Source organism: Biomphalaria glabrata, chromosome 12 (assembly GCF_947242115.1).
Source record: "Biomphalaria glabrata chromosome 12, xgBioGlab47.1, whole genome shotgun sequence".
In the NCBI taxonomy this organism is placed as follows: Eukaryota; Metazoa; Mollusca; class Gastropoda; family Planorbidae; genus Biomphalaria; species Biomphalaria glabrata.
Genome location: NC_074722.1, coordinates 5,628,206 through 5,644,687, shown reverse-complemented (window position 1 = coordinate 5,644,687; position 16,482 = coordinate 5,628,206). Strand labels below are relative to the sequence as shown.

Genomic DNA, 16,482 nt, shown 5'->3' with positions numbered 1-16,482 from the left:
TTTTTTATTCCCCCAGGAAACTCCAAGAATGAAGGGATGGAAAAAGTTCATCCACATTTTGGCATTTCTGTTTCTGGTTGGAAATGACATAGCAGACTTCATCAGTGACTGGCTGTTCTGGGCTGAGGTCAGGGTCGTTGGGAAGGGCATTGTGTACGGTGAACCAGATCAAGCCGCCGTTTGGGCGCTGTTGGCTTTCTGCATTGTTGGCACCATCACTTTCATTTTTGAGATCGTCAACCTGTGGTGGGAGTCCTTCAGGGGAAACCCTTGGATCGACTCGGACCTGCTGTCGGCGGTGGTCATCTGGATTGAGGACATCCCACAGGTAGCTATCAGCATGTACTTGGTATTGTGCCGGGAGGAGCCAATCAGCGTGTTCCAGCTGGTCAAGGCTAGCGTCATCATTATTGGCATCTTCATCAGGATCATAGTCAGCTTGGTCAAATATTGCAACAAAGAGGCCATTCGCTCACATCACCACGTCAAATATAAAGTCTGCATCATGTTAGGCATGATCATTGAAGCTGCCTGCGCCGTTGCCATCTTTGTATTGACCCAGACTGAACGCGACGGCTCTGGCACGGTCAGCTTCCGAGTCCCCACCACCATCATTGATGACCAGTTGGACGACCAGCGCTACTTCGGCAACGTCAGCATCTTTGCCAGCCACGCCTACTTTTTCAACCAGGGCCAGCTCGACCCGGATAAGAAAGATTCCGTTGTGAACTGGATTAGGCTGACCACCATCAACAAACTCAGGTCCAGTCCGAACAAAGAGTTAAACTTTAGGATACAGTTCGAGCAGATTGCTAACATCCTTAAAATGGCCATCTGGGAAAAGCTTGCAGCATGGACTTTGGTTGTTTGTTACAACGTGGACATCTCCATAGCGTCCATACAAAATGTGACCAACACAACATGTGCTGCTACAAACTATTTCAACGACCCGGTCAACGCCTTCATCAAGTTCAGGTATGAAGAACCTTCCAGCATGTTCAAGAAGAATGTCCTTGGGGAAATATACGTCAACATGAAGCTGAACCAGAGCGGCCAGTGCACACCCTACAGCGACTACAGATCCACCATCGAGGAAAGTCTGAAGGACCAAGTCAACATGACCTTGCATTACTACCGCACCGTCCTGTCCCTCCTCCCAACAGACACCAACCACATGAAGCATAACGGGACCCAAGACCCGACGTTTTTCAAAAATATCAAATCAGACATGACAGACGTGTCTGAAGTCTGGAGGACAGGATGGATGGAATGCGAGGCTACAGGTCACGTCGGCCCGGTACTTGACCAAGGGGTGGAACTCAATTGCTCCATGACTTAACTACACGATCCGACTAGATTAACTCGTTAGAAAACTGTTCTTTATATCATTTTAACAACTGTCTTCCATTTATCTACTCAAACCCGATTCTTTTATCTTGCTCTAACTGACACTAGCCTGGATCGACTGTACCGGATATATTCTCATTACAAGACTAGACTCTAGACAACGTCCAAATTAATAATTGGTCCCTTTTACAATAGGATTGGACTTTAACAAGAGACATTCACTAGACTGTAGTAAATCTGACATCACGACCTGCAAAACATCACCAACAAGATTGAAAATCAATCGCACTTCATTCATCAGCATTCTCTTGAACTTGATGGGTGCAACTTGTCTATTTGTAGATCTAGATGCCCGTAAATCTGTATCTATCAAGACAAGAGCCGAGAATTTCCCAGAAAAGAGAGACAGCATCCAGACTGATAAGACAGTTGCGAGAACCGTAAACAAATAAGAACCAGTTTGAAATCTTAAACTGAACAAAAAAAAAGTTTACAATGTGCTGGGTCTCTCATCTTAAGTTACAATAGAGGATGGTCCCCCACGATTGTAACCTTTAAAAATCTTTTACTGGTGTGTGTGTATGTATGTATTGATACAATCTATTACTTTGACTGGTATGTTGTTTTTTTGTTTCCTTTTTTTTTAGACTTCAAATGTCATTACTTTTAAATTTTAATGTAGCTTTAAACGTCAATCATCGCCCTTTACCAGGGCCCAATGGAAGAGTCTTTGTATTGTAGTATTGACATGTTTAGTTAATGACTATTCATCATGAGACTAACTTTGTTGTAATTTCAAAAGGTTTTGATTTTTTTTCATGCGTCATACGAGGACAGTTAAAATATGGATTTATCTATTCAAATAAAAGTATAATAATATCACAAAAGTCGTAACGGAATGAGCTATAGATAGATTATTACATTTCCTTTTTAGAGATACATTTAGAATGTGTTATAATATTAGCCTCAGGGCAACAGAGATCTGTTTCAAGAGCCTACACGTTCAAAAAAAAAAAAGTGAGATTTATGTGTTTGTGTTTTCCTGTGATGTAGCACTTACCAAAGAGAACCTCAACACATCATAACAAAAAACTCAAATCTGTGTCCCTGGTCCTCAGTGTTGACACTTTTCTATTACATATTCATTACAATAAGTTTAGTATTAAAGCTGATGAGGAGTTTGTTTTAGATGAGAGAATTGTATGCATTGGCCGCCTTCAGTCGTAGAACGACTATGGTTCATCTCGAACACTTCTTTATGTGGCTGTGGAGCCCTATTTTGGAGAGACACTCCCGTCCCAGCTCCTCTACCGTTCGCTTTGGTGGTAGAGGAGCTGGCCATTTTTCATATGGCACGCTTTTCTTCCAGAGCTGAGGCCCATGTTTTCTCGCTGTCCGAAGCTTTCTTGGTCACCGTCTCTCTCCAACCAGTGCGGTCTAAGGCTATGTCTTCCCACTGGTCTTTATGAGAGAAGTATTATAGAATCAAGTTCCTTATTAGCACACAGTTTGTTTTCTGGTCAGTTCTTCCCTAATACTCTAGAACGTAGAGAGTATGTCAAGCTAACAAGTGATGCAACATTTTCATTTTTTTTCTGCCATCGAGTTAGTCAATTTGCTTTGTTGTCTGATGTCATATAGATCTAAATTGGGTTTAAAAAGAGATTTCTTAATTTGCCATAGAGCACTGACATAAAAAAAAAAACATGTAATATTCCTATAATTAGATATTTCAAGAACTTCAAAACAGATAAACAAAATAGACACAGATTTGAGAGGATGCCCTGGAACGTAAACCTGCTATTAATTAGCAATCAAAGGATTAATTTTTCTAGGGCAGTGTTTCCCAAACTGTGTTCCGCGAGGCCTGGATAGGTGTTCCACGAACTACCCAGAATGTGGGAAGTGTTCAATGAAGGGAAATGTTTGGGAACCACTGTTCTAGGGTATACTGTGAGTCGACATCACACCCTAACAAAATCTGAGGCAAGGTTCTCAAATTTTCAGTACAGCTGAACACACACACACACACACACATAGACACTAGCACACACATAGACACTAGTTGACTTAGGTCAATGAAGGTTTTAGTGAAACTGACCAACACACACACACACACAAAGACACTAGTTGACTTAAGCCAATGAAGGTACTAGTAAAACTGATCAACAGCAAAGCACTTCAAATGCAGGACATCATTACTAATTGTGTTATTTATTTTATGCGTGTTATTTTTCTCAGTCATGTTAATAAAGTTTTAATTTTATAATAATCAACGACTGTTGCTTTTATTTGTCTGTAATGCTAGAGAAGTATCACGAGATGGCGGGGTAGAGATGTGGTATACTCGAGTGTCTAGGGCTCAAATTATGACATATGTTTGATTTTAACTTTAACAAAATTTATGCCAGCCAATGGCTGAATGAGAGACAATGAATGAAAAAAAAAGTGAATGGTCTTTGAGTTAACATCACAACAGGGCCGGACTTAGACAACTGGAGACCCTAGGCGAAGTGAATTTGGTGGCCCCAAATGAAATATAAAAAATAAATAAATAAACTGATAAAAAATCAAAATTATGCACGTCATTTACAACCTAGTGTACTTCAAAAATAGCAATGGGCAAAAGTTTCGCTTTTTCTTCTCTAAAGAATGAAACAGCACTTTGTTTGCCTACGGCAGGCCCTGATCACAACACCCTCATCAACCTTGGACTAAACAACATAGAATTATATTTTTTTTAGCACAGATGGGGGATGAAGGCCTCAACACTGACCTACGACGTCAAGGCCTGTGACGTGGCAACGAGATTTGGTCTAAACTGCCCACAGGTTGCGACGTCGCAGGTCAGTGTCGCCGGTCTTCTGTAAAGATTTGGTTTCGGTTTAGCTGAGTGTACCTTGCAGCAGGTTTTAAAGGGGAGGGGAATAGAAATATATGAGGAGGGGAGGAGAGAAGAAAGAGAGAAAAGAAAAAGGGGAAAAATGAAACAGAAAAAAGAGAGAAAGAAAGGAAGGAAGCTGTTCGGAAAAAAAAAAGAGACAAATAAAAAAGAGAAGTGAAAATAGAGGAAGATAATTAAAAGAAAGAAACAAAAGAATTAACAAGAGAAACAAAGTAAGAAATAATGAAAGGAAGAGAGAGAGAGAGAGAGAGCGAGAGAAGAAAGGAGTTTGCTAGAGATAAAAAAAGAGAGAATTCTACAATCATGATAGGACTGAAATTTTACAATACCTCTATTCAAGTTAGAAACTCATGGAACCTGGAACTAGCCAGGAACCTGCATGGACTTCATGGATTTCAACAATGTCTTTAATGATTTTTCAAGAAATTTTGTTTGTGAATATCGCTCTATTTGACCATTATCCTTTTTAAGTACAAAATTAAATGAATACAATATATTTATATTCATATAATTAAACAATATATCTTATATATATATTATTTTCTTCATGGCTCAATCATGCGGGACACCACGCAAAAGTCATGGAAAGATAACTCTTTTATTTCTGCAAGTCGGACTAGAGTTACCTCACGTAACTTTCGCGGCGACAGAGATAACGGCTCAGAAAAAAAAAAAAAGGGGGGGGGGGGGGCGGAGCAAGTAATTTTTCTATTTATTCATTCTATATTTGACTACATGTATGTGTGTATTTTTTACACACATCAATATCTGGTGTCATTAAAATAGTTGTATGTATTTTTTTTATGTAGCTTTGTTTCTATATTGGCCCATCGTATTGCCCTTCGTTTCCTAACCATGGCTACGGCTTCACATATATTTCGTGGAGTCAACAGGTCTTTCAATGTAGTCGAAATTCCTGCATCAGGTAACTGTTTATTTCTATCAGTCGCATATTTCTGGAAAAATGTCATCGACGAAAGTGTCGCTATGGAAGCACAGTCATACACTCTGCTCGACAATATGCTGCCTACATGAATACTTCCGGCAAATAGCGGCGTATGCTACGCCGCGGGTCGACTAGTAAATAAATAGAAATACAGTGTTTTATCAAACCGGTCATGTCTAATCATGAGATGAAATGCATGCAACAAACGTGGACCAAGAAAGAAGTCAAAGAACTAATCTATATACCAGTATGGTTAGTTGGGATTCATTTTTTTAAATCTTCACAATTTGTTATCACAATTCCTCTTATAAGCTTGCAAACACTTTATAAGGGTTAAAAAGGGTGTATCGATACTAAAAGGGTATTTCGAAAAAGGTTCTAAATAATTTTCCTTAAAAATGTGAAAGTTTGTGTGAAAATAATAACTATCTGATTGACCACACAGTGAAGAGTCTGGATTTGCCGTAATTTTGTTTTCTCAAAATATAATCATCTTAATATCAAATTTGACTTGCGTCTTTTGAGTTCAACACGCTTTAGCGGGAATTCCCGCACTAACTCAAATGTTTCTCTGTAATCAGCCTGGAGAGACACTCTTATGTAGACTTCAAAAGTTCCGGTCCATATGTCCTTGTAAAATGATTAAATGGACTGTTACTACAAGAACGTGGTTGTACAGGGCTCACTGGATAGACTCCTAGCAATAATGAAGAAACACATAGAATGAGAACGCCATCAGCTTCATAAAGGGGGAATTAATTAAAAAAAAAAACTACTTTTAAAAAATGTAACTTTTTTTCCGGACTACTTTTAAATGTTGGTAAACATTTTGAGTTGGCAGCACTGCACTGAACTATGAATGCTAGGTTTTGTGTGTGTGTAAGACTGTGTCACAGCGTACGGTATTGATTACAGATTCTCTCAGTCTGTGATTTGTCAATTCCAGTGACGTAACATAGTACACTTGGCCTGACTTGGCTGCTGCTTCACTTACTACTATTCGAGTCTTCATTATTCAATGTAAAAAAAAAAAAAGCGTAGCAATGTCAAGGTCAAGGTATCGTTCCCGCCAAAATTAATTTCGATATAAGCAAAATAAGGAGAAAAAAAAAACACTTAAAAAACAAACAACAAAGCTTATATGAAGTGTATCAATTAGTTTGGATCAGTCATGTAGTTAAATTTGTAATAGATCTAGACTAACAATAATGAATCCGTGCCATTAGAAATATTTTTTTTTGGTTGTTGTTTAGCGCAATTTCATGCTTTTAGCATTCTCAATACACTATGTCCTATCAGATGTCTGGACCAGTTGGAAAGGGGTAGGGGGGAGAAAGAACGGGGTACCCGGCGTATCGCTTTTAAAATGTATATAAAAAGAAGGGAACGACCTGATATCGGACCTTTGGGCTAAAGCCTTCACGGGATTCACAAGCCAAGGCGGTAACCACTCTTCGAGCGAACAGTCTATGAACATAAAAGATTGTATAGTTATCTATCCTGGTCGTGCGGTTAGCAGGGTTCAAACCCTGCCCGCTGCCATCCCACGTCGTCCTGCGGGAGGTTTGGACTAGGAAGTAAACTATCTTCAACTCTAAAGGAACATAAGAAACATGTAATACAAAACTTCATGTTTGTGCTCACTAAGCCTCGGCTGGAAACATAATTTAATAAAGGGGACTAATTCAGCTTATACCAACACTTCAGTCAAGTACTATTTCGTTCCCTTGTTTGAGATACCAAACAAAATAATTTATTACCAATAGTAAAAAAAAATTTTTTATTGATTCTTGCGTTGTCAGGTAAAAGAAATAATTGTGCCAAATTTCTGTTTGATCCGAGATAGGGTGTGGGAGAAATAGCGCGTACAAACTTTTGACCAGACAGACATACAAGCAGACAGAGAGAAAGTGAGTTGATATAAGCTTTGTAAAAATGATACTATTACTTATACAGAATGTGACATTTTACAAGAATGTCAACAATAGGGAGTAAAGCTATTTATAGCAGCATACGAAACTGACGCGAAAAGCGAAGGCAGACGACACACCACGTGTCTATTTTTTCAAATCGCATAGGTGTTGACTTATTGATAATCATTAGACCGTGAAGACCGGTTATTCGTCTGCACTAAACGGGGGCGATTTTGGTCGATGTGTCAACTCTATGCACACTGGATTACGTGTACACACTCTCTCTCTCCTCCTCGGACTGTATCGAACTCTCCCGTGGACATTCTTAGATTTGTGTAACTCGGTCTGAAGTGCTGACAAATCTACATTCGTACTTGTGACAAAGTTAATGAGATTCAAAGTGCTGCCAACGATTAGTACGTACTAATCCTAATATTAAGGGAGTCAGATACACATTTCGTCTTCTGCGTAAGTTTTCATTTCTTTCAATATCTAACGGTTATTTATTCAAATAATTAGGTTTAGGACAAAGACTACGAGATTCTAGTACTTTACTTTTGTCCTTTTCTAAAAGACTTGAAAGAAAACGAGGAGTGAAATCGTATGATTCTGTATCTCATAATAGATCTAAATGTAATTCCAGTAATGCCTGAGTAGCTTCAGAGCTCCTGGTCATCTAAACGTTTGATTGGTGTGTAGTTGTTTGCGCTGTTACACAGAACAAAACATTGTCAAGGAATTAACTAGCACGTGGAAATGTCAGGGAAGTTTTAGCATTATTATTATTATATTATTATAGCTTTTATATAGCGCTAGTTTCATGCTTATAGAATGCTCAGAGCGCTTTTTGGTCCAATCCCATTTGTGGACCAGTTTGGGGGGGGGGGGGTATCTAGGAGTTTGTTTTCCGTGCTGCCTTTAGGCGCTCAGTAAACACAACTCTGCCCGAGTCGGGTGTCCAACCTCGAGCCCCCTTCTAGGTAGCCAAGCCAAGCCAGGTTCAAGCGCCTCTCGACCACGAAAAGCGATGGCAGACGAGAGAGTGCGCGAAGATCTCTTTGCTCCAATTCCACCGTCACCTCGATATTGTGCGCCAACGAAAATCCACGAAAGATTCCATACAAATTGGGATTGTGAAAAATCGAGCACCTTGGGGGACGAGGGCAGGCGCGGACTGGCTATACGGGCATTCGGTTAAATGCCCGGTGGGTCGATACCCAATTGGGCCAGTAGGGACACCTAAAGAACCTCATGGGTGCCACTATGACAAGTACTAAATTGTTAGAAGGTTTTATAATATTCTCTTATAAAAGGGGCCCTCGTGTTAAAAAAATATTTTTTTAGACTAATTTAAGCTAGCATATTTCCCGAAATAATGAAATAGCCCAGACGGTGCTACTAGTAGGCTTCATCCTTTTAGCGCCAAGTCACACTTAGCGATTAAAACATAAGGCCTATATTTCATATAATTTACAATAATAAAGATATAGATACAGTTATCGATGCATTATCAAACTTGACATAATGACTTTAAAGACAGGTGGGCCTAGAAGTTTTAGATGTTCATCAAATGATATACAATTTGTGGGCCGGATGGTCAAGAAATGCCTGGGCCGAATTTGACACCCAGTCTGCCCCTGTACGAATATTCACATTTGACTAGAGTAACACCTTTAGTAAAGTCACTAAATTTAGAAAGCCTTCAGGACAGAAGACTCAAAAGTAAAGTAGCAACTAAACATAAAACACTGAACCATAATCTTCAAATACACAAACAAAATTTAATAAAATACCCAGAAAGACACAAAGATAAAGGCCCTAGTGCTATTAGAGCATGGAATGGGTTGCCTGAGCCAGCCAGGAAAACCAGTGGCTTGGCAGAATTTAAATCTTTGGTTAATATGCATGATTTTAGCATGACTAAATGCATAACGCGTAGGACGTTATCATCATCTTTTTTTGAAGTAACGTCTGTATTATATAAGATAAGATAGGGACGTGGCTACAAATAATTTGGGGGCTAGTGGTGAAACAAGAAATGTCTTGTGTGTAACATCTTTATTACTACTCAATGTATTGGGTGTTACTTTGGCTTCTTGTGCGAATGTCTTGAGTCTTAAGTATACCGATAAGCCTTAAATATAGTCAGTAACTAATTCGTCCGATATATTTATTAATATAAGATAACAATACACAGGCAATCCAGCCATAAAGCTCAATGAATGAACAAACAATATTTTCAAGAATCAGTAATGAATCATAGATCCAAAGTATGAATTCATTTCACACACACCCTACCCACCCACCCAAACCCACACCCACACATCCACACACACACAGAGGCACTGGAACAAAGATGTAGGTAACTTGTGAACCTACGCTCGGAAGCCGAGCGCTCTACCACTCGGCCACCTCACACCCTAATCAAACAATGAAATGGATGCAAATGTTAATATATCGACTGTCATATGAAAGCATTTTCTAAAGACCAGCAACAAAATAAGTAGAATATATAAAAAAAAATAAAAAAAATTTAAACTAAGTGAAATAACATCATTTATTTTAAATCAATCATGTAATTAATTTTTTATAAGATCTAGGCTAACAATTTGTGCGATAGGAAATATTTGTATTAATTAATCGTTACGTATGAGGATGTAGGCCAAGTCACTAAATGAGAGCTGACCAAAGGAGCGCCACTATAGGGAGGGGGGGGGGGGGAGTGTCACTGGTGTGAGAGCAGAGGCGTTGTGGGCGTCCATCTAACAGTGTCATTGCCCGCCCCAAATCATCCCTACCCCAATTTGTATTCCTGATAAAACCTGTCTTTTCTAATTCTAAGCCTGTTCGGTTATCTAGCAAATATCATTCTATCATTAATGGGAGGAGGGGGGGGGGGCGGGGAGTATCTCTATAGCGTAGTTCTGTGAAGGACTGTGGCTTATTAATCCACTTGATATTTATTTGTACAAAAGTAAAAAAAAACATACGTTGAACACTTTTTTTTGGGGTGGGGGGTGGGTGGGGGTTGGGGGGGGGTGGTGAATGAGAGCGTAAGAACGTCCTTTGCATTTTTTTTTTAGCAAACGACCTAATTCTCTACACAAGGCGTATCTCCCTTAGGGTTACATTTTCTACATAAAACAAAATTAATTAATTACGACTAATTGATTAATTAATTTTTTTTTTAATTATTCACTTGTCATCGACAATCAATAACTGTTAAAGCTCTAACTTGATCCGGGATTGAATGTGGGACGGAATAATATAAAAAAAAGAATTTGGAATTCGACCAGACAGGGAGTTGATATAAGCTTGGTGAAAAGTGTTATGAATATGAATGCACACAAAAAAATTCCTAAAATGAGAGACACGGTTGTAAATAAATGAATTAAGAAACCATGCATTGCTTGAACTAGACAGCGACATCATTCTAGAATCACAAAGTGTTTCAAATACCCCCCCCCCCCCAAAAAAAAAAAAGAAAAGCGAGAGTGGAAAAGAGAAAAGAAAATTGAAAGCTTCAAATTAATAAATGAAAAATGTAGAATGTCTAACACACATACATAAGCACACACAATGTCAAGAACGTATTATTGTCAAAGCTGATTTTGTTCTGAAGTTCAGTGGCGTAGCTAGGGTGAGGGAGGGGGTACACATTTTAAAATGCCCCCGGGCCCCAACTAGAGGGTCCCCCAAATGAGTGTCCAAAATTTGTTTTTACATTAAATATTATGCCATTGTCTCATGTCATGATGTCGAAGGTCAAAATGAACCCCCCCCCCCGGGCCCCCACATCCCTAACTGCTTAAGTTATTCAAAAGTCGAAACAGTTTTTCTATTGTATACAAGTCTAGCAGACTTGGTTTGGCCAGATCTCATATAATGTACTATCCTATCGATATGTCTGATTTCACTGCTAACATATTTATGTCTCTTTATATCTGACAGGGAATCAAAGAGAATGGGAGGCTGCCAAAAGTTCTGCCACATTGTAGCTTTTCTGTTTCTCTTAAGCAACAATGTCGCAGACTTCATCAGTGATTGGCTGTTCTTTGCAGAGGTCAGGGTCGTTGGAAAGGGTATTGTTTACGGGGAGCCAGATCAGGGCGCAGTATGGGCGCTCCTAGCTTTCTGCATCATTGGCACCCTCACTTTCAGTCTAGAGATCGCCAACTTGTGCCGGGAGTCCTTCAGAAAAAATGCGTGGATCGATTCAGACCTGCTGTCGGCGGTGGTGATCTGGATTGAGGACATCCCACAAGTGGTCATAAGTTTGTATTTGATCTTGTGCCGGGAGGAGCCCATTAGTGTGTTCCAGCTGGTCAAGGCCGGTGTTATCCTGACAGGCATCTTCATCAGGATCATCGTCAGCTTGGTCAAATATTGCAACAAAGAGGCCATTCGCTCACATCACCACGTCAAATATAAAGTCTGCATCATGCTCGGCATGTTCATTGAAGCTGCCTGCGCCGTGGCCATCTTTGTACTGACCCAGACTGAACGCAACGGCTCTGGCACGGTCAGCTTCCGAGTCCCCACCACCATCATTGATGACCAGTTGGACGACCAGCGCTACTTCGGCAACGTCAGCATCTTTGCCAGCCACGCCTACTTCTTCAACCAGGGCCAGCTTGACCCGGATAAGAAAGATTCCGTTGTCAACTGGATTAGGCTGACTACCATCAACAAACTCAGGTCCAGTCCGAACAAAGAGTTAAACTTTAGGATACAGTTCGAGCAGATTGCTAACATCCTTAAAATGGCCATCTGGGAAAAACTTGCAGCATGGACTTTGGTTGTTTGTTACAACGTGGACATCTCCTTAGCGTCCATACAAAATGTGACCAACACAACATGTGCTGCTACAAACTATTTCAACCACCCGGTCAACGCCTTCATCAAGTTCAGGTATGAAGAACCTTCCAGCATGTTCAAGAAGAATGTCCTTGGGGAAATATACGTCAACATGAAGCTGTACCAGAGCGGCCAGTGCACACCGTACAGCGACTACAGGTCCACCATCGAGGACAGTCTGAGGGACCAAGTCAACATGACCTTGCATTACTACCGCACCAACCTGTCTCTCCTCCCAACAGACACCAACCACATGAAGCACAACGGGACCCAAGACCCGACGTTTTTTAGAAATATCAAATCAGACATGACAGACGTGTCTGAAGTCTGGAGGACGGGTTGGAGGGAATGTGAGGCCACAGGTCACGTCGGCCCGGTACTTGACCAAAGGATGGAACTCGATTGTTCTATGACTTAACTTCAAGATCTGTCTAGATAGAATCGTTAGAATTCTGTTCTTTATAGCGCTTAAACAACTGAGTTCCTTTTCTCTAAGAAGGCAAAATCTAGTGTTTTCATGTTAAAATTGACAATAGAATGGATCAACTGTACTGGATACATTCTAACTACACGACTAGACGTAGACATCGTCAAAATGGATCAATGCTCTTCTGGACTTATAAAAAAAGGACATTGGTGAGCTCATACAAGATTGTACGCTTTATAAAGAACTTTCTAGCACTTTGAATGTGTGTGCGTGGGGAGTATGTTTTCCTTACTGTTTTGTTTCGTTTCTTTCAAGACATAATTTTAATTATCTCTTAAGTTTTTAATGCATCATGTTACGCCAATATTGCCTTTAAGCAGGCTCCAACGGAAATGGCACTGTCATGCGGTTCTATAACAAGACTATTAACAGCATCGCTTAGTCATTTTAGTTTTGAAAAATTGGAATATCGAAATGTATGTAAATGTGAAAAGACATAGTCATTTATTGATCCACTTTTCCTAAAATTTCATTTGGGCAAGAACAAGAAATCATTAGAGGACATCAGACGAGCAATGCTTGTTATTATACGTTGTAGCAGTGGCAGTATATGCATGCAAGCCACAGCGAATCCAAAGCAAGGGAAACAACTGAATTTATAGGGAAAATGTAATGTTTCACACGAGTTAACCCCCTTTAAAGAACACTTACAGCCGCTAATCTTCTCTATGAAAAGTTTAACCCTTTGGTGGCTATCAAAAAAAAAAAATTTGCTTCAGTTTCTCTCAATCTAGCTCACAACCTAGGGACAATGGAAGTCATGTTCGAAAGATCACCTCAAAGAATCTATTCAGTTCCACTAAACACTTATAATGGTCACTCCCTAAGAGTGGTAGCTTGCATGGCATATCTGGGAAGCACGGCAGCGTCACAGCACTTAGCGAGAGAAATAAATAGCCGCCTTCAAAGGAGAGTGAGGCTTAGTGAATATTTTATGTACTTAATAGGTCTCATCACAACAAAAAAAAAAAAGGCGTGGAAAAACAACAACATATGCCTGAAAGGAAAGTCAAGGTGAAGGTTGTTAGAGCGTATGATATGACGAATGAGGCTCAAGGGTATTCATGGTACTGCAGTATTTAAGGAGGCTAATCAAGGTAGTTGGTCAGTAGTCATTGTACAAGCTTGGGTTAGTTGTTGATCATTGTTGATATCATTGTCCCTCTATGTACATTGTATATACATACAACTGTTAGATTTTGAAAGTATTAAAATTTAGAAAATTATATAAAACAATGTGTTACTTCATTACGAGCTAGTGGTGATTGAATGGCACCTCCAAATCCACATATGTCAGATAATTGTGGGGGAAATACAACAAAGCTCTCTCTGTAAATACAATCTTGGACAACCATTTTTTTTTGGGGGGGGGGGGAGGGAGTTCAAATCCTGATAGGTAAATATGAACTAAAGACTAGAAGGCCTGGGATCAGCCAGCTGTTTATGGATAAATGATATTAGATAAAGACAGACATTGAAGGTGATTAATCAATGAGCTGGCCACACAACACCCTTATTAAGTGTTCACTATATAACATGATCCTCTTTTTTTTTTTGTTCAACATTTATTTTGGCATTTCATTTTGGAAATGGGGCTTAGTAAAGACAATTTAACAAACTTACGAGTTACTTCCCTTCCCAGCCACACCTCAACAGATAAGAATACAACTGCAATGTCTCTACTCGACTACTTCGTACTTGACATTCAAACGCGTGAAAGACATCTCTGTGGCTATTGCAATGAAAAGTCCAAGACAAAACACTTTTGACGTCATCACAATCAGATACATTTACTCATTGTCGTTAAGAAAGCGCGTATCATAGCAACCAGACCATAAGATTATGACGTGAGCTCACGTGACATTATCTTTGGAGCTTTCGAGCCACTCGAAGAAGGCTGAATAATTCAAGGGAGATCATTAGAATTCTGCATTACTTCTAACTCTCAAAGGTTCGTTAGACTCGGCGGCTCAAGAACCAATCTTAATATGAAAATCATAGAAGGATAGAACAGTTGGAACGAAACCAATCGATATTGTAGGCCTAAATACTGACCTGCGACGTGGCAACAAGTGGGCAGTGGAGACCAATAGCTCGTTGCCACGTCGTGCAGACCTGTGACGTGGCAACATTGGTCTCCACTGCCCACAGGATGCATCGTTAAGGCCTTCTCAGAGATTGGTCTCGGTTGGAAGCTCATTTCAGTTAAGTCCCTTTCAATAGCCCCGTAGTTCAATCGGTTATTGACTGTACTTTAGTCCACCATGAGGATTCGTCTATTCCTTGATATGTGTATTTATAAATCCTAAGCTTCAATTCTATTAGTCTACGCTCGGGGTTAAGGCGTGGAGACGAAAGGCCCAAGAGGGATGTGTTGAAGCAGGCCAGAGCCCCTCCTAGGCTGTAGCGCCACTGGGATGGATGGATGATTCTTCATTGAAGCATGATCACGTAAAATCTTTTTAAAGGAAAAGATAAACAAAATTCGTGTCCCATTTAGAACTACTAATTACTAACCAGCACGCGATATTCAGAGCCACATTTTAAAATATCAATATCTTAAAACGAATAGTCTAATGTTTTTTTTTTCCCTTTCTTTCAATGTCACCCCAGAATTACACTTTGTCTGTAAAACAAACAAAAAATTCCATTTACAAGAAAATACTCGAGAGCAGGACATGACCAATGTTAGAAGGCAATATCTTTCAAGATAAACATTAAAAATAAAAAAAACACTTTCTTTGGACAAGACAGACTAGGGGACGTCCACTCGAGACAGCGACATTCAGTGGTTCCCAAAACCAAAAGGGGGCAACTGGACGCTAGATAGGATGAAGGTTTAAAGTAAGACAGCATCCTTTGAAAGAAAACATTACAACCTAAACAAGGCGCGATTTCTAGGTGGATGACGCAAGTATTGTAACTACCTGTTATGTGACACCTTCATGTCTACAACTAGTCAAAGGTATTTATGGACTTGCGTGTTAAGGAATCAACAAATTGCTTATGAAAAGCTAAAAATGTTGTGATTAACAACAAATCTTTCTCGTCCAATAAACAAATAAGCAAAATATAAAAATATATAAATATAAAAAATACTTTTTAAAAGACCCCAACAAAGCTTATATAAGAGAAAGAAGCAAGCCATTACTGCTATATCTCCTTCAGTACTTCAAGATCTATCTAAATTTAAAAAAAAAAATAAATAAAACACAATTAATTAGGTAGCACTAATTGTGTAACTAATTGGCTATTTTGTTTTCCCATTGATTCGTGTGTTGTCATGGACAAGTGTACACAGTTTCATCTTGTTCCGAGACTGGGAAGTGGGAGAAATATAAGATTTCAACAAGGCAGACACAGAGAAAAAAATAAGAGAAAAATAAAATCGAGATCATGTGTTGGTGTATGTTTGCGCTGGATGTGACGAAGTATGTAGGTTACAGCTAGGACTGCATTGGCACGTGAACTACAGCATTCCTCTTTATTCTTCGGAAGACAAGCCTTATTATTTTCCACTATTACCAAGCAGGAAGTCCAACTGTGAAAGAAAAACTAGGAACCCAGTACGGGTATTTCGTTTCGTAACGGATGTTAAAAAGTTTTACAAGAAAATAAAACGACGTGTACAGTGTAGAGTTTAACAAATTTTGGCATTGAGTCTTCCATCAAGAAACTATTGAGTTCTGTCAGTAATTACAGCGTTTAGCAACAGGCTTAACTCAGCAATACAAAAGACATAACTAACACATAGCCCTTTAACTCTTTATCTCCTAATCGACGACACCATCGTTGATTTTGACCTCATTTAATTAAAGTTTAATTTTTTAAACTTGACTTTGAATTATATAAAAAGAGCATGAATTTCCCTTTAATTCTATACCAAAATACAACATTGTATGATAACAAACAACAAAGCTATTGAAGCCCAATCATAACAGGGGTAGTGAAATAGTAATGAGCAAATGAAGAATTCCATCAAAACGTAGAAAAATAATTGCGGAGAGAAAGAGTTAACAAACCTATT

The 16,482-nt window shown here is 39.4% G+C and overlaps 3 protein-coding genes across 9 annotated transcripts in view; 2 read left to right on the top strand and 1 right to left on the bottom strand.

Annotated features, from left to right (window-relative positions):
* LOC106080277 (uncharacterized) overlaps window positions 1-3,623 on the top strand; it is a 29,850-nt gene extending 26,227 nt beyond the window's left edge. For all 7 annotated transcript variants that reach the window (XM_056005514.1, XM_056005519.1, XM_056005515.1 and 4 more), the window contains one exon: window positions 17-3,623. In XM_056005514.1, coding sequence (XP_055861489.1) covers window positions 17-1,339 — 1,323 coding nt within the window. In that variant the 3' untranslated portion in view covers window positions 1,340-3,623. The remainder of the gene's footprint in view (window positions 1-16) is intronic.
* Window positions 1-16,482, bottom strand: part of LOC106066830 (notchless protein homolog 1-like) — a 76,989-nt gene that overhangs the window by 33,627 nt on the left and 26,880 nt on the right. The window lies entirely within an intron of this gene.
* Window positions 7,187-13,789, top strand: LOC106067084 (uncharacterized). The gene is made up of 2 exons (XM_056005523.1): window positions 7,187-7,579; window positions 11,063-13,789. The coding sequence occupies exon 2, from the start codon at window positions 11,076-11,078 to the stop codon at window positions 12,384-12,386; it is 1,311 nt and encodes a 436-aa protein (XP_055861498.1). The 5' UTR covers window positions 7,187-7,579; window positions 11,063-11,075; the 3' UTR covers window positions 12,387-13,789.